At 43.9% G+C, this 24755-nt stretch overlaps 1 protein-coding gene across 2 annotated transcripts; it reads right to left on the reverse strand.

Moving 5' to 3' along the window:
• Nucleotides 1-12: 12 nt before the first annotated feature.
• On the reverse strand, nucleotides 13-23617 carry gdpd5a (glycerophosphodiester phosphodiesterase domain containing 5a). 2 transcript variants are annotated; one of them, XM_017489520.3, is made up of 17 exons: nucleotides 23427-23617; nucleotides 23186-23325; nucleotides 13142-13316; nucleotides 8318-8421; nucleotides 7924-8017; nucleotides 7393-7452; nucleotides 6543-6641; nucleotides 6253-6346; nucleotides 5984-6129; nucleotides 5506-5588; nucleotides 4898-5048; nucleotides 4537-4758; nucleotides 3931-4085; nucleotides 2828-2975; nucleotides 2357-2439; nucleotides 1581-1693; nucleotides 13-1390 (listed from the first exon to the last, which is right to left on the reverse strand). In XM_017489520.3, the coding sequence occupies exons 3-17, from the start codon at nucleotides 13256-13258 to the stop codon at nucleotides 1299-1301; spliced, it is 1761 nt and encodes a 586-aa protein (XP_017345009.1). In that variant the 5' UTR covers nucleotides 13259-13316; nucleotides 23186-23325; nucleotides 23427-23617; the 3' UTR covers nucleotides 13-1298. The 2 variants fall into 2 exon arrangements, with proteins under 2 accessions (XP_017345009.1, XP_047016674.1); XM_047160718.2 differs by lacking the exon at nucleotides 13142-13316 and having other exon boundaries at nucleotides 23186-23617.
• Between the last annotated feature and the right edge of the window lie 1138 nt (nucleotides 23618-24755).

The raw sequence follows: 24755 nt of genomic DNA on the forward strand, positions 1-24755 counted from the left end.
TTGTTTTGGGTGATTTATTTATTTATTTGTTTATTTTAGAGTTTCCATAAATTGCACACATGCTCTTTTCTGTGGAATGAATACATCATGCTGCTACTTTCATTCTCAACAAGTTACACACTGCAGCTTTAATCTCGATCTCAATTCTCAATCACCATTCCACGGTAAAGTGTGTGTGTGTGAGAGAGAGAATGTTATATGTAAGTGATGTTAAATAAACCTGATATATGTTCTACATGTATTGCTTTGTTTTAGTGTGGGCTTCCTTTCAAACCACTTCCGTAAAGCGGACGTGCCTTTTGCTGCGTTACGGATTAACCGAGTTCGGGATTAAAGTGGCAGTATGTGACTTTTTTTTTGTCGTTAAACGTGAAAGTAACAGCATGATTGAGTCAGTAAAATGAATGCCCCACCATACTGAACAAAATATGACTACTAACACAGAATCCCATTTCTTAAATACAAAGAAAACACTGTAACCGAACATGTAAAATATGAGTGCTGTATTAGTATGAATTCATGATAATATCTCCGTCTCAGTGAACCACCTACGCAACATCATACCATAATCACAGCTTTCGATCGGGACGTCGTAGTCTTCCAGGAAGATCACGAAGATGTACACAACACTGCAGTATACCTTTATTTATTTTGTCCAGTGGCTCATTTTTGTTGCTGCTGCTGTTTGTGTTTTTTTTTTTTTTAAATTCACTTCCTACGAATGAAATACATTCAAATCTGCACGTCATAGAGGCATTTCATTTCTCTGAGAACCACAGTATTTCAACCACTGCAGCGTAGACGGCACAAAATACTACAGTCGGGATAAGATATGTATATAAACAAAAACGATCTACTCACGGTACTGACCTACTTCGGAATACGAATAATTCTCCTTCCTCCAAAGATCACAGATCATAGAAATCGACCGATTTGCAAAAACTGGTGAACAGTAATAATAAGCCACTCGCAGTATGGTAATTCGTTCAGTAAATGGTACATTCCATCATATTCCATCAACTATACACACTACTGCTGCAGCAACTTTTTCTTCTTATAGCCGCTTTAATACAGAGCATAAGGCATCAGAGTGAAGGTCCTTTATATAAATAATCGATACAAATCCCATCACACCGAGCTGTGCAATTCAGAGCTCCACAAGCTCCACTTGAAGACCCAAATCACGGACGCTCTTCGGCGGCGGCGGCGGCGGCACGGCAGTTCAGTCCAAAAGAAACAACGCACTTTCCCAGAGTCCAGGAAAAACATTTCAAGACGCGCTCCAAATGATATCCGGCTCAGCGGGAAATGGTGTCGCGCGCGTATCCTTCGTATCCGTGCTCCGTGTAGAGAGGCAGCTCGTCTGTGCTACTGACTCCGTTGTTTATTTCTACGAGAAAAGCATTTTCGCGTTAGCACGGAAAGAAGCACGGTGTCGTTAGCATCGTAAGAAATTCCCTGAAATACAGGTACGATACTAGATTAAGGAACACACATCGAGCAGAATCGAGTGGTTTATTTTCACCTTGTTTCAGCGAACTACTGAAAACGTGGCTCGTGTGTCTTTTCGTGTCTCTCACCTGAGAAGATGAGTTTCTCCTTCATGATGCTGACGTCACGGCTGGATCTGCGCACCACGGCGCTGAGCATGATCTGCTCCGGGTTGTAGCTGCGCATCCCGCTCATCCTCCACCTGCGGTATGTATACACAGGCGGTTCTTGAACTGAACACGGTATTTAACAGTCTTCTTAATTATGACGCTTGTCTGTGTGGTACAGGTTTGTTATTAATTAAATTATCACTATTAAAAATTCAGAGCGTTATCGTGCCACTTCCGCTTACTAGTAGTAAACTTTGCTCACTCTTAACCGACCTGACGCAGACATAAACCTGGTTTAGCGTTCTTTCATGGGCAAACTATAAGCGTAACTGACCACAGGCTAATGATAAATGATAAAATAAACGAGCTTCAGGACCAAGAACGTGTTGTACGGCAGGCAGCAAAACAAATACGACGCCAAAGGAGTGGACTTTGGGATGACCAAAAAAAAATAAGAAGCTACAATTTAACGCAAAGAACTCCAGCTTCGGGTGTAATCCTGTTTTACCTGATGAAGTGATAGCTGAGAGATTTGCAGAAAGCAGCGGAGCGAAGAGGCATGCAGCGGAGAAGGCAGACAGGAAAACGACAGAGAAAAAGGAAAAAAAAGGAGAAGCGATGAAGAGAACAATGGCATCAGTTCAGAAGCAGAGAGCGTTCAGACAGCTTAAGGTGTGTGTGTGTGTGTGTGTGGGGGGGGGGGGGGGGGGGTTTATTTAAACGTGTACCATTTCAAATTTCAGAAATACACTCACCTCTGAAATATAAACATTCCTATGACGACTGCTGCGGATATTACATCAGCCATGACCCATATCAAGCAGTATTCGTCTGGACTCTGCGGAAAAAGGAGAGAGCAGGTGTTATTGTTGTGTTTCTCCACTAGATGGCGATCTAACTGTAGAAATCTTTCAAAGCATTATAACTCATGACAGGGAAAAGAAAAAGAGACGGAAATAGAAATAAAAACTGAAAATTGCAAGACATACAGGCTCCGCAGTCGTAGAGACAAATCACATGATATCATACTGTGATTATATAGTGCGTCTTGAAATTTATTAACCCGTTGACGTTAATGGTTTATCGAATTGTGAATGCCAGAAATAATCCCATTACGCTTACCTGGAGCATCTGGGATTGGTCAGGATGAAACGGCTTGTTCACGTCAGTATTCCAAAAGGGACGATAACATTGTGATAACGATTCGAAAATGATCCATCGCTCACCATTAACCAGATGGGCCGAGGCACTTTGCGGAGGACGTGAGGGGCGTCGGACGAGACGGAATCAACGCCGCTGCACCACAACACCGAGTAGAGCCACGGCTCGTTCACCGGGTACACGTTCACGCTCACGTTGCTGCCTCTGAAGCGTCTGATTGTACGCACGGACACACACAGATGTAGAAAAATTCGGAACAAATATCAACTCGATTAACAGATGTCAATTGAAGGTGCACCAGGTAAGAGAATTCACACAAAAATTTTAACGAGTCATGGATTACTCACAGTCATGGAGTTCTGAACCCATAAGACTTTCGTTCATCTTCAGAACACAAACGAAGACATTTTAAATGAAACCTGGGAGATTTCTGTCCCTCCATGTACAGTCCAAGTAACCAAAACGTCCATAAAGGTATCATAACAGTAATCCATGTCACTCCAGTGGTTTAATCCTAATTTTCTGAAGCGATGCTTTGAGCGTGCAAAAAAAATTGCGTCGGTTTATGTACAGTGTGCCTCTTCCTCCGCTGTAAACAGCGCAGGGCTTCCGGGTCGCGAGAGCGGACGTTCTCGCGAGAGCAAGATCGTATTGTGTTCCGAAGATGAACGAAGGTCTTATACCGATGACAGAATTTTCATTTTTAGGTGAACTATCCCTTTTTTTTTCCCCAAGATTAAAGTCTCGACATTTGAAGGATTCCTGCCTGTGTTCACGAAGCTCCGCCCCCAGTGGCCCATATAGTGTCTATAAAATGACAGACACTAGGCACATCCAAACAAACACATAAAACAAACTGGACCGGAAGTCAGTTCTCCAAACTGGTTTTTCTCAGGAACTTAAACTTTTACTAAAGCTACAGATTAAAACATTGTTTGTACAAGCAATAAAAATATATATATATATATATTTTTTTAAATATCGGAGTAGGTACGTTTCTGTGGCGCAGGAAGTATTATCAAACCACTGATGCTTGCTATTAAGCTTCGATAAGGTTAATTTGCTATGATAGTACTGCAACGAAGCAAGACACCTCATTGAGGAACTCTGTAGTTCTTGCTCTGAATGAATCGTATGGGAAAAAATGTGGGCCCGTACGTGTGTGTACCTGATTTCTGGTTCTGTTGCTTGGCTGTAGTGTAAGCTCACTGTACGGATTCCCCTTTCTTTAAACTCCTCCGCAGAAAGCTTCTCGTCCGTCTGCTCCGGCCTGGGCACAGCGGATCGCACCTTCTTCCTGTACCAGTCTTTCATCCACATCACCTACAACACACACCCATATAAACTTCTGACCACTGACCCACACCGTTACACGGCACCGACACCCCGACACTCATTATCTGCGTTCCAAACGTGTGTGTCGGCAACATTTCCAAAACAGACCGTGACTCCATGTTCTCCTGGATGAAGACGTCCTGAAGCGTTTACAGTAAACCTTTCCACGATGGAGGTACAACAAACACCATCGTGAATAGTTTTTCCAAGATTCTCCCCGCCCCCCCAAACATACGGAAGTCATATGGAACACAGTTCTGGAGAGTTGCTCTGTATAATTTTCGCTAATTAAGCATACCGAAATACTTGAGACTGCGTCGATCCCATACACAGGACTGACCAATGGTGGATCAGAGATCAGATATAACAAACAAAATTTGTTTGTTGTTGCTATTATTATTATTATTATTATTATTATTATGAGGAGGCCACGTGTCACCTGTTCAGACTGGATGCCGGAGCGCTGCACGGCCTTTAGGGCATCGCTGATCCAGAGCTCGTGTCGTGGGTGTTGAGGTGGAGGACTGCGCAGGCTCAACATCACTGTGCGGTTCGTCTTTACCGCCAGACGCAGCAGTTCCACCAGACTACACACCGTCTGATTGGCTGCTCGGCCTCGCTCCTTCACAGACATGAACTGGGCCGTCCAGTAAGGGTCATCCTGAGGGACAAAAGACACCAGTGACTGTTGTTTATGAGCTCTTTTCTAAAATACTTATTAGTTCTAATCCTCGTGATAAAGAGAGCATAGTGTACGCTAAGCATGCTGCAGATTAGTGTGTGTGTGTGTGTGTGTGTACCTTGAGAAACCACAGGCCAGCGTTTAGAGAGCGTATCTCCGGCCAGGTGAAGAGTGAGGCGTCTTCGTGTTGCCGCCGAGGAAAGACCCGGTCCACGTCTGTGGTGCGGTGCAGCGTATGGTCACGCATCAGGAAGGCCACTCCGTCTGCACTGAGGACGGAAAAGACACGCGTCTGTTTTAGTGGAAAAAAACAGCGAAACGGTGAGTAACAGCGACTGCGGCCCCACATTAAGTAGCTCCAGTTCCTGTTAAGAGTAGGGTTTTTTTTTTTTTTTTTGAAGGAAGCTTTTCAGGAAGTACCTTTTCAGAAGCTTTTTAAGAAACCTTTTCAAGAACCCAGGTATGCTTTCACTCTAGAACTTTAGACACGTTGTTTCAGGAGCGCTGGGACTTGAGGCACGTTTCCACCAAAAGGGACGAGACGTTACCGAGACGTGGTTTCACCGACCTCTCCAATCCGGAACGCAGGAGGTGTAATCACGCGCTGAACCGAATCAAACGACTCAGCCGAGGTGATTGATCAAGCCCTGGGCTTTTCAGATGATTCATGCTATTTTTTCCCTTTTATGTTAGATGTAAAGGTTAGGATGATGAATTAACAGGTACCTGATGGTGACGTCAGCCTCGAAGCCGCTGACTTTCTGCTGCAAGGCTTTGTTGAAGGACATGACGGTGTTTTCCGGAGCGAGCTATAAAGCAGATGACGATGCAAGCGTCAAATATATATATATATATAAAAAAGACGAATAAACTAAAAAAAAAAAAAAAACAACAACAAAAAAACCTTCATGTAAACATTACCGAGATGCATTTGGTTCCTTCGGTCATATAATTTATCATATTAATCAATTTCAATTCAACAAACCATCGCACGCATAATCCTTATTTAAATCTTTAAACAATTTATAAAAATGAAATCCATTTCTACGGATAAATCTTCCTGGGGTCTTCTAAGGGGCACTGATTTTGCAGTAATGAAGGCAAAATGGAGATGGGGTTTATGGGAAGCCTGACACACCAGAGTCGGAGTGAAAACATTACACAGTAAGTGATAATAAAGATGAATAAAGCTGCATTTAAGCACCATCGGAGCTCCTCGGCGGCTGATGATGGTGGGCTGTGGCTTCAGGTTCGATCGGTCCATGATGCAGGGGGAGGAGATGGTGAGGGGAGTCAGATAGAGAGCCAGGAGAACACACACATACAGCAGGAGCAGCAGTACCTGAAATCCTACACACACACACACACACACAAGCAGATATTATTGAGGTGGATTGGGTGTATCAGGCGCACCATGAGAGTGTGTGCAACACCGGTGTTCATTTGCACAACCCACTGCATTTGCACACTCACTCGTTCTTTCTCCACGCACGACCTGACCTGCGACAATCCACCCCAACGCCGTCATGGCAGCCACGGCCCCAAGGTGCAGGAAGGGTCCAGTCGACTAGATGCAAACATAAAACCAACCACATGGAACACTGGAACCAAGCTGGGCATTGGAGCCATGTTGAAATGTCAAGTAGTAGTAGAAGTAGTAGCATGACAAGGACACTGGACTTGTCTATGGAACAATACGGAGCATGAAATCTCTAAGACGGTGCATTACTGACGTTTTACCGAGTGAGTGGACGTGTTCTGACCTGCAGCGAGATGAGGATGATGTCCCATTCGTCCCGCCATAAGTCGTCGATGGACACCACGCCTGTGACGGTGATGAGCAGGACGGCCAGCACGCCAATCTGCACGTATAAAGTAACGGTAAACATCCGCTAAGTTGATATTTTTCACAAATGAACAGAGCTTCTGTAGTAAAGCTCGTTCACGAGGACGATCCGGTAGCCATACGACATTCAACAGGCAGCAATACGTCGCTTATTTCACAACACATTCAAAAAAAAAATTAAAAATTAAAAAAACACCCCGGGTAAAACGTTGGACACTCAACGGTCGCAGCTTTGCTTTCGTAGTGGAAGAGGGGAGGGGCTACCGGGCGCCGACGCTGGATGAGAAAAACATTTCAAGATGGCCGACGACACTCTGGTGGACAAGACATCTTACGAACGGAAAAAAGCTAACGGTATAAAAAGTAAAACGAAGCAATTCTTTATCGCTGACTCGGCTAGAGCTAGCGATGTCGCGGTTTCTGCCGTCGACTGGGAAACGGCTTACACTTCTGGTTGGTAAAAAAAAAAAAAACGTCCGTGTTCCATTCGAGACGACACTACAATTCTAAAATTCATACACTAGACGGTAGAGTACATAGCTCATACTGTATAGTACGTCATCTGGGACACAACTTATGTTTTTGTGATGATGTAAACATAACCATTGCGAGAACTGAGAGAATCAGCACCTGCTAGCCCTCATCCTAAAGTACAGCAGGTACTGAAAACTATACAAGTGGAATCTTTGCTTTCTGGTGGTGCAGCGAAAAATCCTGTGATACGAGTACAGGAAGAGCCAGGAAGCAAACTCGTCTGCCGTGTTTACCTTATGAACCCAGTAGAGATTGAGCTGCTGTCCCAGTGCGATATGGCAAAGGCCCAATATCTGAAAGTGGATCAGACAAGAAAAAAATATAAATAAATAAAATAATCAGTACGTGGTGGATTACATGACAAAAACATTACATCACGATACTTAAAGGAATTTCTACAATACACAATGTATCACGACATACAAGTGTGCTGACAAAACAGTAGGGGTGCGTTAAAAACACTGCAAAAAATAAACATCACCATCAAATCGGTGGCTTCCAATCAGTGTGTGATCGCATTAAACATATTTTAAAATTGTCCATGTGATATAATTCTAACATATATGATGTGATATCTCTGAAAAGCGACGCGAGTGATACCATTTATTCCATTTACAATGATACGACGTCGTAATCGTACCCAGCCGCGATCCGGACAGCATAATCGAACGGTTTCAGGATACGAGGGTTTATGATAAATAACCGAGAGTGAAACTAGTACATGAGAAAGCATGTGTGCGCGCGAGTGTGTGTTAAATGCTCACCATTAAAAATGCAGTGTAAGAGAATCCCACGAGCGTGCTGGCGAGAATGGGGACGGTACCATCGCTCCACTCCCCTGACCGGTTATATAACAGCCTGCAAGAGAGATGTGACTCGGTGTGACGGCCTCGTAGACGCCACAACCCGAGACTAACTGCCAGCGTCACTTATTACACGCTTGGTTTGCTTTAATTGACCTTTACGGCTACAGCACGTCTCGTGTTTGAGCAGGCCAGGCCGACGGAGGCGTGTTCTTTTTTTTTTTTCCTTCCTGGATTACATGACAGAATTACAGACACACCTGCCATGCTGCCATTTCAGACACTTCTGAGTACAAATTATTTTATTTTTTCTGGGGGAAAAGCATGAAAGCGGTTAATAACACGAGCGCCTTACCAGTTAAACTCGTTGTAGTCGTTGTGAGCCTCCCACCAGAAGTAAGACCAGACGAGGAGGAGGAGAAACGAGGAGCACAGGATGAGGAACCAGGAGCACTCCCACTGTGAAGAAAAAAAAAAAGGAAGAGAAGCAATGTGAACGTTTTGAAAAAAATGGATCAGGAGTTAAACTTTTTGTGCTAATGATTAGGGAAGCCACTTGTGAAGCACAGAGTAATTTACGAAGCCTCTTAGGTTCATAACATAACATATAGTCACATGGCAAACGAATGAAACTGCAACATGACACCATGCCATTCAGTGCAATGATAAGGATCTCGAACTACTACATCGGTCCACTGGTGGAGAGACGCATCATCAACATATCGCACTGGTCATAAGCACTTCACTATATGGTCAGATTCATTTCACGTCAGCCAACAGTGTTGATGGAGATGCCTCAGCCACCAAGAAGTCCAGTCCTTCTTGTTGTTACTTTGTATGCCTAGAAATACCCTAAATACATCATTCAAACAAGAACGCAGCTATTAAAAAACATTTCAGACATTTGACCTTGCTGCGACCTTGACCTGGTTTGAGAGCAATATGTACTATATACGTATGCTGCAACACTGCTATAATATAAACGCACAGGCTACTATATATAGCTTCAATGAGATGTCATTGTACTCAGGGGGTGTGGCCTGTTACCTTGTAGACCATAGCGACGGTCTAACGAAGGACAGAAAAACATTCGTCTCAAAGCGCGAAATATGGAGGAACCCGTGGTAAGGGTGATGAAAATCAGGAACTCTGGCAAAATAAGAAAACAAACAACCTGGGACAGGGGGAAACAGGGGGATGTGCAAGCCGGGAACGGATTTCGGGATCCGAGTTGAACCTCGAGCGTGAACCTTTGAAGATGTCCTCAAAGTGGAGAGAAAATAACAAACGACGGACCGACGCTTAATTAAATTCCTTCTCCGCAGAAACCCCAGCGGCCAGCGGTAGAGAGCAAAAACGACTGGGGAAATAACACGCAGCAGGTGGTAACCTTCAAGTGATTAAAGAGGGAGCGAGAGTTGCACTAGATCGCCGTTGGAGACGAGGGGCGGGGCTCCGGCGTGTAGGCTGACCTGGCGGCGAAACCACAGCTCCAGATCAGCGGATGTAACATAATCCGCGCGGAGGAGATGAGAAAAGGCGATCTATCCGTACGGCTCTCGGTCTGGTCACCGGGCTCACGGCAGAGAACCTGAAAGACCTCTTAATCCCATGATGAGCAACAGACCTAATGATGATGTCCAGACATCTGGAACCACTCGATATTCCTTTATACTTGTTTTCCTCATGTATCAGTCCACAAAGTTGAAATCAAAGTGCCGTATTTGGTTGCGAATACGCACGTGTGCGCACACACACACACACATCATACTATCACATGACATTTTATTACCGTGATTATCCTGTCAGACGCCGGGACACGCACCCTGACAACAAAGACGTTATGGAGAAAGCACGATTATACTCTATGTGCAAAGTTCACCATTTTTATGGCATGTAACTCCGTTTACAAGTGAACTTTGACAATAACTCACGCCATGGTGACCGGTACTAATGAACCGTGTGGTTTATATTCTGCTTACTGTGAGATTTAAACTAACAAGCTTCATTAACATTTTAGGATTGGAAGACTGAAGCCCTCTTCGGATTGGATTAGTTTTACATGCGGAGCTGGGAAGATCTCCGGGATTTTTAATCCCGTCGGGAATAAACGAGCGCGGGAAATAACCCCAGGTAGAATACGTCCCGTCTGAACTGACATGCTGCTAAAGATTCGGTTATATCCTCTGGGAAAAGAGGTCTGGCACTTGAGCGGCGACAAACCCTACGACAAGGGTTAATAAAAGTCGAAACGATCCATCTGTATTAAAACTGCGTGTACGTAGTACACGTGGGATTCTTACCACGAATACCATGTGTACTCTACAGTGTGAGCAGACGTCGCTCATCGGGTTTTCACGTATTTCGTTTATTTTTTAAATACAAGTCTAATCTGTTAGCTCGATATTTAACTTCTAGACAGCCCACGAAAGAGAAGGCAAGACGTGCGTCACAGCTGCTGATTAACAATCCGCGCTCTTATAAATAGAAGCATGATGATAATTCACTTAGGTATCAAAGCGAAACGGGCTGAATAAAGGCCGACGCTCTCTTAATCCACGTCTGGACAACCGACTCGGGACGAGCTGCAGACGCCTCATAAACTGGAGGCCAAATCTCCCAAACCGTAAAAAGGCCATGTGGAAAGTTTAAATAAGGTCATTGCCTTAACAACGCAAAACAAACGCGCTTCAGTGGAGGCGCAGCATGACGTTTACAACGCCGCTCGCGTCTGTGTGGGACGTTACGGGGTGTCAAGACTGAGACGCATCCCAGACCTCACTGCCTGAATCATTTGCTGCATAGAGCTTACTCGGGCTAATCTGGCAATCCAATCAGCTTCTCTAGAACCTCACGTGAACTCACGTTAATCAGGACCACCGATACTTACCAAGCAGCAGGAGTACTGTTTCTAAATCATAGTACACTTCATTTCATAAGTAGAGAATAAAACACCTCGCAGCGTGCTCTTATAGGAAAATAATCAATGGTGCCACCCACCTCATACAGTTCATGTAGTGCGTCTTTCATACAAGTCCCTGTGTAGGTTGTCACTATGGAAAGGATAACGTACTCGAACGAGGGCATTAATAGAAACCTGTGATTCGCAGCTGCGCTGGTGCAGAAAATGAATCGACATCTACTGACCAATCAGAATCGAGAATTCTGTGGTATAAATACTGATATTGAGTAGACTGCTGATAACAACAACAACAAAAAAACAACAACTCTGCTATCAGCTGGACACGGAGCAGACACAGCTGCAGCACGCCATCGTTCCTGTGCAACGTCACCGTGTCTGTTCACGTTTCCCCTGTGATCAGCAGTTCAGTATTTCGCCCACCGAACACATTCCATAAACAGTCTAATTTGCATTCACCCGCATGAGCTATTGTGTTGAGACGGCCACAGCAGCCGGGATCGGGGATTTAAAAAAAAAAAAAAAAAAAAGCACACGGTGAAACTTTCATTTCATGACCTCACACTGCTACGCTGCTTCTCCTGCTCAAAAACATGGAGTTTAGAACTGTTGGATAAAATACCTCCTCTGTGAGAAATCTTTCGGTTGTGGACTGCTATGAATTAAACAGGTTCTGACGGCGTGTTCCTGACGTGTTTTGTTTATTTATACGCAGTGGTAGCTCAGCTGTTAACGTTCGTACCGGTGACCTTAATGTTGAGGGTTTAAATCCCAGGAGCCGTGTGATTACACCTTCAGACCTCAGCCACATGCTCGGATTGTAACACTTGCGAGTCGCTTCAGATAAATCAAATGAATATAAAAAAAAATAAATAAATAATGTAATGCTTCACGGGCGGCTTTAGTCAAAGCCATTTAAGCTCCTCTATCAGACGAAGCCAGACTGTTTATGGTGATGAGGCACTTGCTTTCCAGCCAGATGTCATGAATATTAAAGGCAGCAATTAGCACCGATTCCACATCTGGTGCAGCACAGACGCCAAACTGGTAACGAGGACGGGTCGCTCATTTTTGTTTGACAATCTTCCTCTTATCTAATGTTCTTAGTAGTGTCTGTGTTCCTTAATTGTTCGCAACTTTAACCTCGTAGTCGAGGAAAGAAGAAAACTACTATTGTTAAGAGAGCGTTCTTTCGACATAGCGGATATAGTACTGGCACTCGAGTACGGAGAACGTTTAGCCGGAGTCTAAATAACCGACTCAATCGTTATATAAATAACCAGGCTAAATCATTTGGTGTATCGCATGCGTCCATCGTTCCTTTCCTCTTTTTGTAAGCTGGTCCGAAGACATCTTATTTCAGCAGCGCTGCACCTCGGTCCCTTAGCTCAAGTTTAGCGGCTCACGTTTACAAAAACAAACCAAAACACTGCAACCCAAACCACACGGCATGTTTGATTCACTTCCCGAGTCGATTCGGAGTCGAGTCACTTTCTCGATTGAGCTCAGTTTTCAGGCGGACAGAGACCACCTCGCTAGGACGTTCTCGGACAGGACGCTTCGGTCCATACCAGAGTTCTGACTTGCCTAAAATGGCGTGCTGAGGAGAGCACATCAGGAGTACTATAACACGGATTAAACACTGAATCAGTCAAAAGAACTCTTAAGGATTCTTACAGGTTCTCGATTGAATCTTTTTCAAGAGAATACGGACAAATACGTCTCAGTTAATCGACCACATTTGAAGTAAAAAGTGGACTAGGAGGGGGTTTTTTTGTTTGTTTGTTTTTTTAAACTAACTGGATGGATGGATTCTTAAAACCCAACAACCTTCTCTGGCTGACTAAACATTAGTATTGGCACCTGCACTCGCATTACCAGGCCAGAGCGAAGGGGGTGGAAAATCTAACCCGGCGCGCTCCTGTGTGCGTTGTATACAGACAGGAATGACCTACAGCATGCCCTTCGGGAGAACCCGAAACCTCAGCTTGGGTTTCTCTCGGCCGTCTCACACACACGAGAAAGCGCAATGGCGCCAGTGTATTGGTACTATTGCTACATTTTCCTAACCATATTTTATTCATGTTTTATGCAACATTTCATTTGAGGTCTAAAAAGACTGTTTAATTTGTGCCATCAAAGGTGTCTACTCCAGGTGTGTTCTCTTGTACAATGCAGATGAGATGGAGCGTGGGTGACTGTCTGGACATCAGAGGAGATTATTTGCATGTACTGTAGCGTGACGAAGGCGCTTCCTACCTTGGAGCTGTCATCGTGAGAGCGCTGGTAGCGTTTCCAGCGGCACCCGTAGATCCCGGTCAGGCAGGACAAGCACAGCTGTCTCTCATAGACCTGTAAGGGTTGGTGTTTCACCATGCTCCTTCACACTCGGCCCGCCACCGATCCGCTCACATCCCACTGGGTGTCGGGAAGCCTGCGGACAAACGCACACTCTCACAGTGCGTACCACTACTAAGCAACGGACGTCCCATCGGGCTAGACGTTTCCCTTTAATTCTGTTCAGATTTTACAGCACTGAAATTGTAACGTTACCCAAAACGTCACATGATCTCAATTATTAAATATATTTAAGGACAGAGAACAGATGGGATGACGTATTGACCGTCCTAAAACAGACATTCGGGATCATCGTTATATTTCACTCTCATGTCAAAACAGCTTGAACAAGTTTGCACACCCCAGGACAGAATGAGAAAGATATCGTGTAATGATATTTAGAAAAAAAAAACTCTAAAAGTACAGATTGTCAGATGCAAAAATATGAGTCCTAATTGCACTGAACACCAAACTCACAGCTGTGGATGACTTAATTTAGACGACATTGAGAAAGACAGCATGAAAGTTTAATGTTGGCTGGTGGAGGTCAGTTCGTCAACGCGTATTACTGTATAAATAGCAACGGTGGCGTCTATCAGATGCCGAAGAACGAGATGAGGCGACGCCTACGGGCGAGACGTGAGGACAGAGACCGGAGGTGCATTTGAAGAGATCGGTCCTGAATTTCAGTCAGTCAATCCATCCTTCAGTCAGTTCACTTTCCCTTCGCTCGGAAACCTCACGGCTTTACGCAAAATCTCCACAAGCTCCCTGAAGGTGTGGCTGAAATGAGGGGTTCCATTCAAACCTATCCAATTACACGTCGATGGAAATGCAATAGTTCCGACATCCGCCGAACAAAAACATTTCAAACTGTTTTGACTACACCGTCTTGGTTTTAAACGGGTGGAACCAATTCACTGACCGAGCTACTATCCGAACTGAACACCGTGTAGGCAGTATAGTTTGACGGGTTGCCAGGTGAAAAAAAAAAAGACTCAATAGACTTTCAACGCCAGCCCAGAAACAACCCAAAAATCAATAAAACATGTCTATAAAACTGTTATTTACAAGCTTACCATCAAATCGGAGAACATATAAATGCCTTGGCTACGAAAAAAACTAAATTAAACGAAAAATATTGTACTCAAACATCGTTCATGCCTGAAGCTGAAGTATGGTAAAATTGGCGAGCCTTGAAATCCCAATGGTTCATCTGACAACCTTGCTTGAGGCGGCGCCGGAGACGGGGAATCCCTGAGAGGAAAAGGTGAAAGGAAGTCGACGAGGGTGTGTTCAAAACAGTATTCTTGCAGAACTTTCAGCCAGAACGACTTCGAAATACAAATCAAAGCACAAAGCTGAGAACCCGAGGCTTAAGAACTTTACACAACAGAGGGTACGGATTCATAACCTTAGGGTTGCCAGTGCAGGACGACCTCGGTCTAGATTCCCAAACTGCTCGCCATTAAAACTTTCAGATCTAATCAAAAGTTCACTTCATCGAAGAACGGGCGGCAAATGATGAACCAGTTTGAAGCGCTTTGTGACTATTATTACTCTACGATCCCTGAGGAAATGCTCGATATTAGTGCTGTCCTTCCAAAAATGTCACCAGATGCATCTCTATTCGTGATGTAAGCAGCAGATGTTGCGCTCATTTCTGAGGTGGTTCTGGGAGAAAAGGGTAAATTGCAGTAATTAAGCAGCAATCATTGGCTAGGTCCCTTATTGATGACCTCTTCATGCATTGGTGCCTTCTCGCAATGACAGGAGGTCACAGCAGGCGCTCATTAGCATGGTAAATACACTCTCGCTCTCTCTCTCTCTCTCTCACACACACACACACACACACACACACACACACACACACACACACACACACACACACACATATATACACACAAGCAGCCGGTGTGAAGGTCTCACTTAGTCACTTCCTGTCATTAGGCCAGATTAAAGGGCTGCGAGATCCAGCGCTGTCATTAGAGTCGCACAGCGTCCCGATCAGCAGCGCACTGAGATCACGACGCTCCAGTGGAAAAAGTATGTACATGCTTGAAATGATTTCGAACACTTAAAGGTTCTTTGGTTGTACCTCTTGGGGAACTAAAAATTCAAACCCTACGATAAAGTATCTTCCCGTCGGAGAGGTTTCAAATTATTGGGAACTCTTCGACTATCCACGGAAACCTTAAAGAACGCTTCGTTTAAGACATCGGTCACTGTTTTCTTCTTAATACCTTGATCCGGGTACTTGCGACGTAGGAAAAAAAAAAAAAAAAAAAAAAAAAAGGGGTTCCTATTGCATTCTTTGGATAATTAAGGGTTCTGAAATGTCTAAAAGGGTCCTACTTGGAATACTTTCGGATAGGGAAACACTCTGCTAGATGCTAGATACGATGTCAGAAATGGGGGGGGGGACCATTCACACCTCCATGTTCATCTTTTGTTAAAAACAAGCCAGCCAGCTAACTGTGATGAGTGCTGCCCCCTGTCTGAAGACCCCTTAAGGATTCTAAAGGGTCCATTGCTGTTTTGCTTGATAGTTGCCACCCTGTGCTTCCTCTGTGATGACCTTTGACCCTTCACATGCCCTCAAGCCTTCAGTCGGTAATAACCTGGGACGATATTAATAATCGATGTGCATTTCCCCATGCCGCATCCGTGAGGACGTCCCAGTCTGAATAGTGTTTTTTTAATCCACAAAATAATAACCCAGCACTGACAGAACGATGAGTTAACTGCAGCTTGACATCGTTGGAGAACGATGAATTATTCATCTCGTGACGGCTGAAATCTCCGTTGTCTTGGGAACTTCGAAATGGCTGGAAGAACTTTCTCCACTGGCGGCTTTGGCTCTCTCTCGTCCGTGTTTCTCACCGCTTAAATATGTCTTAGCAACGCATCTGATGCGTCAGAAAGGCGCCCGATGAGGAACGATTTCCCTCGTTATTAACGTGTGCGTGTTTATTCGAATGACTTCCCGTCTACGATGCTTTCGGGTCGCTCCCGCTGATGCTAACTCGACATCTATAAGGGCTTTCATGAGGACAATATTCCCAGCTACCATATGGGCCTTAAGAGATAAACAAGATCCAGTCGACTCAATTCTTACATTTGACATCTCAGTTCGACATCTTTCACATACAATAGTGTGTGAATTGGAACAGAAGAAAAAAGAAAAAAAAAAAAAAAACAGACACAGGACTCGCTTCGAGCGCAATTATAAGACTTGTTAATAATAGAATAATGAATTGGCTCGTGTAGACGGCGGGATGAGAATATTAATGAGTCATTAGAGCGCCGGAGGTGCTGAATAGCTGAGAACGGTTTTTTTTTTGGAGCTCTTCAGGTGTGACTCAGCTCCCTCTGGCACACGACACAATATCTCTCGCCATCTGTTTCTCAAATCTTTCATAAACAGGCTTTCTGGAGTACAAAATTAGCCACGAGACCCAAAGGACGGTTTTATTTGGGAGAGCGACGAGACAATACACGGTCGCATGTATAATGTAAATTTCCCCCGGGATAAAACGCCACGCACGTGCGCGGTGTGAACGTTACGGATAAGACCCGACGACGGGATTAGCGTTTTCTGCTCGCGTCTTCTCGTCGGTTAGCGCGCGGGATGGCGTTTATGTTTTCGCGGCTAGTTGAACTTCCACCCGACTACGGGATGGATACCCAGAACATTCTCACGGAACTACTCTAAGTTTATGACCTAAGTTCAGAACCGGATACAGTCCCCCGTCCGCTGAACGACAAGCGCTCAGGTTGAGTCCGATAACGAACGTCACGTGGAAACACCCAGGAAAAAGGCGTGCAGAACAAAGGTTTATCTACCGTATGTTAATGCGGCTGGGTGTGACTCTTTAAGGACGTTAAGGACATCCTTGAATCGCCCTCGAACGTAGACGTGCCCGGTCGCATAAATGTTTGCTAAAATTGCTGTAATTAGCGCTTCACCTGGATTAAATACGGATAGGTTATTGTGTGCACGTAAACGTGGCTAAACAGCTCTTTAGGTGTCTCTCAGCTCTCCACGCACTACAGTACAATATCCCTTCATATTTGCTTCCAAAATCTTTAATGAAGATTTTTTTATTATTATTATTATTAAAAGGACTCATCATCCCAGTGAAAGGTGAGCTATGTTTAGAACCCACCAATAACCGAAATAACTCTCACAGCCCCTTGACGAAAAGTAAAAAGGTGTGTGTGGAGTCATTCTCATGATTAGTGTGAACAAAAGAAGCCCTGCTTATTGTTGTTGCTGCTATCTCTCCAGGACATGGCTTCCTGTTCGGGGCTCACACCTTGAGAACAAATGGTCCTGTCCGGGTAAGATAATGTTGGCCATCTGCCCTGAACAAACACATGGACTGATTTGTTAGTTAGATGGGAGCGATTTGCATCGGGCGAGAACATTCAGGTGTTGTACTAGGTCATAAATCGCCGCCCTTAAGACGTTCAGATGGAGAAGGGTTCTATGTAGAACAGATGGGGTTTCATTGGGAGAATCTCTGCCGAACTATCCGACGACCCGCTCGGGGAACCCTGTTGCCCAGACTCGGTCGGAATTTCTGACGCCTGACCACGAACGACCGAAGAGAATCGCCCGCACGACTCAGAAACTCGAGGAGGTCAACCCCGGGGTTCAGCAAGTGACGTCGAACCGACATGGCCGCTCACGGCATGAGCGGTAAATAAATCGGCACGGAGTTACAGCGGATCTAAAAAGTCTACGCAAACCGTTACGCGAAATGATTCTTATTGTTTAATCACCTTAATTAATAGGTTACATTTTGACAATAAATTCAGATCCACGGTATCCTCCGAGTTAGCCGACTAGATCGTTGCTAACGGAAGACGAACGCGGAGGCGTAATTTATACGTAAAAACGTAGACTTGCGTATAAAACGAGACCGGGTCGCAGATGAACATGTCATTTTGACAGAAAAAAAAAATTTAAAAAAAATAAAATAAAAAAATCGATAGTATTACGATATCAGGAGTCGCGATAAAAGGTTAAAGAACGATCAGGATGTGAACGGTTAAGGTTCTAGCACAGCGCTGTTGAATTCTCAAATCTGATTGGTCAGAACGTGTTGATGAATAGAAACACTTGTTTTAATACATACGGTTTCTATAGTAACAAGTCATGCAGGGACTTGCATGGCGGAACGGACGAAAGATGCGCGTAACCGTCGATAGGGTGGCGTGATTTTGTTAACGAGACCTTCAGTGAGCATTTATGGAAGGAGTCTCCAGCGTCAGCGCCGGCGGAAAACCACGACCGAAGACGTAGCAGTGAGCGCTTCTTATTTGGACGACGTTACAAAACGATCGTGCGGTTATATGCGAAACGTTTGTGAGCCATGATATGATTTTTATCATGCTGGAAGAATTTCAAATCAGCTGTCACTTTGGATAAAACTAACTGAAAAAGTGTAAACACCGAGATCAAAGGGAGTCATTTCTCTAAACTCGCCCTTCATAACAGCCCTGGTGTTCAGAGACGCATTGTCGTGTGTGTGTGTGTGTGTGTGTGTGTGTGTGTGTGTGCGATCAGCAGCTGTGTGCTCTCTCTGCGCTTGTGTACGGTTGGCTGTTCCAGCTCGTTTCCATGACACTGGCCTCTCGGCGAGCTTTTACAAAATTCACAAAAGCAGCGGCATTTCAGCCACTGTTTCAGGCAGATCTGTTTTCAGAGCCTCTTTATGCTTAGGTTTTCAGACAGGTCAGCTGCACTCCTGCACCGCGGTCCTCTCTCTCTCTCTCTCTCTCTCTCTCTCTCTCTCTCTGGGCGTAGTGTCCGTTTACATTTATTCATCGGGCAGGTGCTTTTATCTAACGAGACTTACGAGTCAAGCAGAATCCAATCCAGGTGTCGAGATGCATCACTGTCGCTTCTTAAACAAGTGCTAGAAGATCGAGTTTCCACCAGCTGAGTGACTGAGATGAATCGTCGTGAGAAGTAGATGTGATTATTGTCTTACAGGGAAGGAAGGTTTACCACGATCGGCCATTTTTATTGTTAACGCGAAGCAGAAGAAAAAAAAAAAAAAAAAAAAAAAAAAGAAAAGAAAGAAAACGGCCAGCGTACTAAAAGAAGAGCTTTACGATGTGTGTGGTTTCGAGTTGGAGGTATGGGAAAGGTATTTCTGTGTGCTTTGACAGGTTGACATCGCGAACCTTTCGTGTAGACGTTCTCCATGTCTAATCATCTCCCTGGCTCAGCAAAGCGACTCACTGTTTGGTCCTGACGGGAAACGACGAGCCCTCGGGACAGATCCCGACAATCTCCTGGCGACCGAGGGCTAGAGAGGCTAATCGGGCTTTCTGCAGGACACGCCAGAGATCGGCACGGGTCGAGAGATATCGCAGAAGTCGGAGCACCAGCGTCTCACCGGGAAACAGGATCTGCTTGAAAATTCTGGAGAAAGCGACTGAAATGCGACGCTTGTCGTTAGTCCATGAAGGGACGCTGCTTATTTCTTTCCCATTTAAAAACGATCTGCACCTACTTTAGGACTCCCGAGTCAAGACGTCGTCGTCGTGTAGGACACCGGAGGCATGGTTGACACAGCACTAGCATAAGCAATGGAGCTTGAATATAGTTGTTCCTTCTTCAAGACCATTGATTCATTAGGGTGTCACTCATTTGCATTTCTGCCCCGATAAAGACGTTCAAAAACTTTCAGAACTATCGCACAGTTCAACGGTCGCCACCAAAACCTGGAGGAGTAGCACGTTGGTGCTAGAGTCCAAAATTCGGCCGACTTATGGTTTTAAAAACAACAACAACAGAAGCATGGATAAATTCCACACTAGACCAAAAAAAAAGGCTCGTGTGAAACAAAGAGATTGATAAATATTGGGTTTTAGATCTTATCTAATACAGTGACACTCTGATCGGGACTTTCCATCATAAAACTTCTCAGACGGACAAAAACCGCTACACGCAATCCCGCTACACGCAATCCCGCATTGCCATCGAGTCTAACTAGCAAGATTTTACTCGCTATAATCGTCTTAGCGAACGGGTTTGAAGCCGAGACCAAAAAAAAAAAAACAACCCCATTATCCATAAGGATTTATTAATATCAGCACTACGACTTAAATAAATAATGGATGTGCTTTCTATTCCCGTGCTCGTGAATGATTACAGGCAACCAGAAATAACCGACTTGACTAATAACACCTTATATAACATACCGCAGTGCTATAGCATTCCTGATTCTGATTGGTCTAAAGGATTCTCTTTGTGCAACAGCAGGTCTGACAGTAGTGCAGCTGCAAATCACAGGATTATATCAACACGTCATTGTTTCCATAGTAACGACGTACGCGGAGACACGAACGGCGGATGCGGCACGTAATTTAAGTATTGCTTAACGGAGAGAATAACGTATAAGCTCTCCGAGAGAACGTCCACGTCAGAGGAATAAGAAAGTATATAATATATACCCCCCCCCCCCCCCCCCCCCCCCGACATCTTTTCTCAGGGCCGTGTTAATTTAGAAATTCTTTAAAAATCAATTTTAAAAGTTCAGGAATTGGTTGATTTGAGGGAAAGAAGTGATCAGGTTACATTGCTGTGATTAAAACAATCCCCCATGCTCTCTGGTGGTCTATCCCCACGGCAAACGATGCATCGTAAACATGGTATATTGTGCACCTAATTCTTTGTTATGACAGCAAACCCACCTGCTCTGCAAGTGAAAGAAAGAAAAGACCTCCCACACGGTCAGATGTTCTGAGAGCTCGCAATTACAATCTCAGCCCCATCACCTTCATTGGAGGAATTTAAGATTTTGTACAGAAGTACCGAAACAGCAGCAGGTTTGCTCTCGGAATCGCTCGCGAGAGGTTTACCTATTGACCCAAAGCTTTTCTCGGGGCAGAAACTGATTACTGTAAATAATCGAAGAGGACGTAGGTGGGACTAGAGGAGATTTTTTAAAAAGATCCTCAGGTCCGAAAGTTAAACACTACGTAATCTCGATATTTAGAGTTTGAAAAACACCCCCTCATCAGTATTTACATGTAAACGTGTCAGATTTACGCAAACGGCCGTACTGACGTCACGACTTCCCCTCGTCTGTCGCCTTAAATCATATCTTTTTGTGCACTTTTAAACAAACAAAAACCATAACTTTCCCACTTTCTTAGCAAACCTAAACACCATAATATGATACATCTAGGATATTGTGTCTTCAGGTATCACGATATGTTGCCCACCCGGCAATTATGATCCTGTCGAGCACCCTTGGGTGTCGGGTGAGCCAAACGCCCACGGGCTCATTATCCAGACGGCCGTCTGTGTCCGAGCTTTGCTGATAAAAGCGTCTCACATCCTTCCACCTGAAAGTCCCGTCTCGGACGTTCACAACACTACCGCCTCGCTCTTTCCCCCCCCGCTCGACGGGAAACTTCCAGAGGCGTCACCGCAGCACTTCCTACAACAACTGTCTGCAGGTCAGACTTTCTTAACAAAAAAAAAAAAAAAAACCTGCCGAATATGATCCTTAGTATAAAATATAATAATAAAGAATACCGTACAGCGCAGCTAACGCTTCATATATAACTTTATATGGGCCGGCCATGTCGTTTATCGATGATCTTCTACCTTGCAGTTAAACAGTATACGCAATTACTCATAGTACTCTTGATATTGCAAAGGCCTGCGATATGCAAATGAGCTCTCCATCAAATTATAACCATTTAAGAGCTTCTAAAAAAAAAAAAAAACCCGTAATGGCACCACAATCCAAAAAAATTTGGATTAATCCAATATTCCAAAGAGAATATTTCCTCCCATAGAAAGCCGTTATCGCGAATAAAGCATACTGTGTATTACTCAAGTATGCACTAAATTTGGTCCTCCAATATCACTGTCGTAGTCCAGGAAGCCACATTAAGCGTTTTCTTTATAGCGGTTTTCTATGGGGGGAAAAACGTGAAACTTTGCACGTTGCGTTCGGATTCTGGGTTCATCTGCTTGCCTGTACATAGTATGCATCGTCAATAAGGTGTACACTGAATTTGGTCTTCTAATATCACTGTCTTAATACACTAAGCCAGGGGTTCCCAAACTTTTCCAGGGTAAGGCCCCTCAAATGGCGTTAACATTTGACAGAGGCCCCGATTTTTGCGAGATGTCTTTAAAACACATTAAAAATACTTCTGAATATATCTTCTGAATATATCCCCGTTTTTTTTATTATTAATAATTACACATTACATCTTTACATTACATTTGGAATTATATAAACATATATATAACTTACGTATGTATGTATTTTTCACACCAAATTGTTGAGGCCCCCCGGGCGCCCCCTGGCGGCCCCCACTTTGAAAACCACTGCACTAAGCAACGTTAAGCATTTTCTTTATAAAGGCTTTCTATGGGAGGAAAACGCTTGACGTAAAAATATTGCCTACAGACTTGTTTTAGAGGTGAATAGTGTTCATGACATGAGAAACATGAGAGGAATTTTTCTCCCTGGTCTTTGGTTTAGTACATTAACCCATGTAGCGTTTTCGAACGTCTCAGCAGTTAACCGTGCGAGCGGCCATGTTGATGTGACGTCACTCGGTAAAACACAGAAGGAACTGATAGTTAATTAAGAAGACTAATTATGAAACTTTTGAGGGGTGAATTCTGTGGTTTTTAACCCGGTTGCAACTTCACTTCGAATGCAGCTTTAGCTGGTTCATACAGTGGCTATAAAATGACTGACAGGAGGTGCATCCAAAAACATAAACCAGCGTTCCGGACCGGAACTACTGCACCTTTAAGTAGCCCATGTGAGGACAATTCTGACAAAACGTAAAAATTTGACATGTAGGTAAAGTTAAACAAACAAACAAACACAACAACAACCCATGAACAAATTCTAAACCGAATACACATGAGAAAGGGACAAAGAGAGAGTTAATCCGAGTGTAAACACTCACCTCTACAGCTGCTTTAATCCTCCTTCTGTCCTCACAAGGTGAACGGCGCAGGTAAGTTTGCTTTTAGTTCACACTTCTCTAACGGTATTCATCTTCACCCAAAAGTCTAATGCAGTCACTTTCTTTTGATTTCTGTTCTTCTAAGTAGTGGATAAAAAAAAACAAACAGAAGAAATGCAGAATAACACTTTATATCCGCTTCTTCAGACTGACTCGCTTGTTGTGCTGAATATTTCTCTACCTCTCTTTCTTTTATAAATAAATCTTCAGTGCTGTTTTCAGTAAACAACCCGTGTTCGCTGGTCCTATTTGTTTTTTTGTTTCTTTTAATGACCGAACAACATTAAAAATCCGATGTTTTTGTGTGTATTTCCCGGAGGAGGAGGGATAATGGTGTGATTCAGCTCAGAGCGCTCAGGCGAATGATTTATCTGGAAACGCGTGGGCGTGGCTTTTGGGGGGGTATGGGCGGGACGGGTTGTGTTGTGGGCGTGGTTTACGTCCTCTGAAAGGCAGCAAAGGGGCGGGGTTCATAACTTTTTGTTGTGAAAGGGTTCAACTGTGATGCCACAGGTACCATTTTGTCCAAGTGACTTCAGCATTAAATCCTCCATTTAAATAATAATAATAATAATAATAATAATAATAATAATAATAATAAAATTATTATTAATTCCGTTTAATTAATTAAACAGAAAGTCATATCAAGTATGGGACATATCAAGTAGCTCTTCCCCCTTTTTAAACAGTGTCGATTACCCCAGTGGTTTTCAGAGTGGGGGCCGTGGCCCCTTGGGGACCGCCAGGGGACGCCCAGGGGGCCTCAATAATTTGGTGTGAAAAATAAATAAATACATGATTTTCTCTTTCTCACTCTCGGACAACCACACACACACACAATCAATTCCTAATCTAATGTAATGTAAAGATACAAGATGTAATTATTAATGAAAAAAAAGGGGGGGATATATTCAGAAGTTTGTATTTTTAATGTGTTTTAAAGACATCTTGCAAAAAGGGGGGCCTCGGTCAAATGTTAGTGCCATTTGGGGGGCCTTGCCCTGGAAAAGTTTGGGAACCCCTGGCTTACCCCACTGCCAGGAAACCTAGAATTGTTGGGGGCGGTCTCATTTCAGATTCTAGAGAGCATTTGATTGGACAGAAAATCTGATGAGAAGCTGAAGTGCAGGATGATGTCATCAAAATAGCTGCTCCCTATTGGTGGAGGAGAGAGAGACTGTAAATTTCGAATGCATATATCTTCTAAATGTGAATTTAGTTTTTTTTTGTTTCGGCATGCACGCGCTTATACTGTAGAAAAGCCTCAGCGCAGGGTAGCCAGGCCTGTGTGAAACATCTAAACATTTCTCTCTCATATTCTATACTTTACATTGCTTGAAAAATGTACAAACTCACATCATACGTCACATATTTAGCCATTTCTCATATTTTCCTTTTGCAGTCAAGAGTTTCGCACGGAGATTCTACTATATAGTAAAAAAAAAAAAAAAGATAATCATGAATATAATTAGACAACAGCAAAAGTAGTGCACTAACTAAAGGACCTAAT

The sequence above is a fragment of the Ictalurus punctatus genome, chromosome 16 (assembly GCF_001660625.3).
Source record: "Ictalurus punctatus breed USDA103 chromosome 16, Coco_2.0, whole genome shotgun sequence".
NCBI classification, from domain to species: domain Eukaryota; kingdom Metazoa; phylum Chordata; class Actinopteri; order Siluriformes; family Ictaluridae; genus Ictalurus; species Ictalurus punctatus.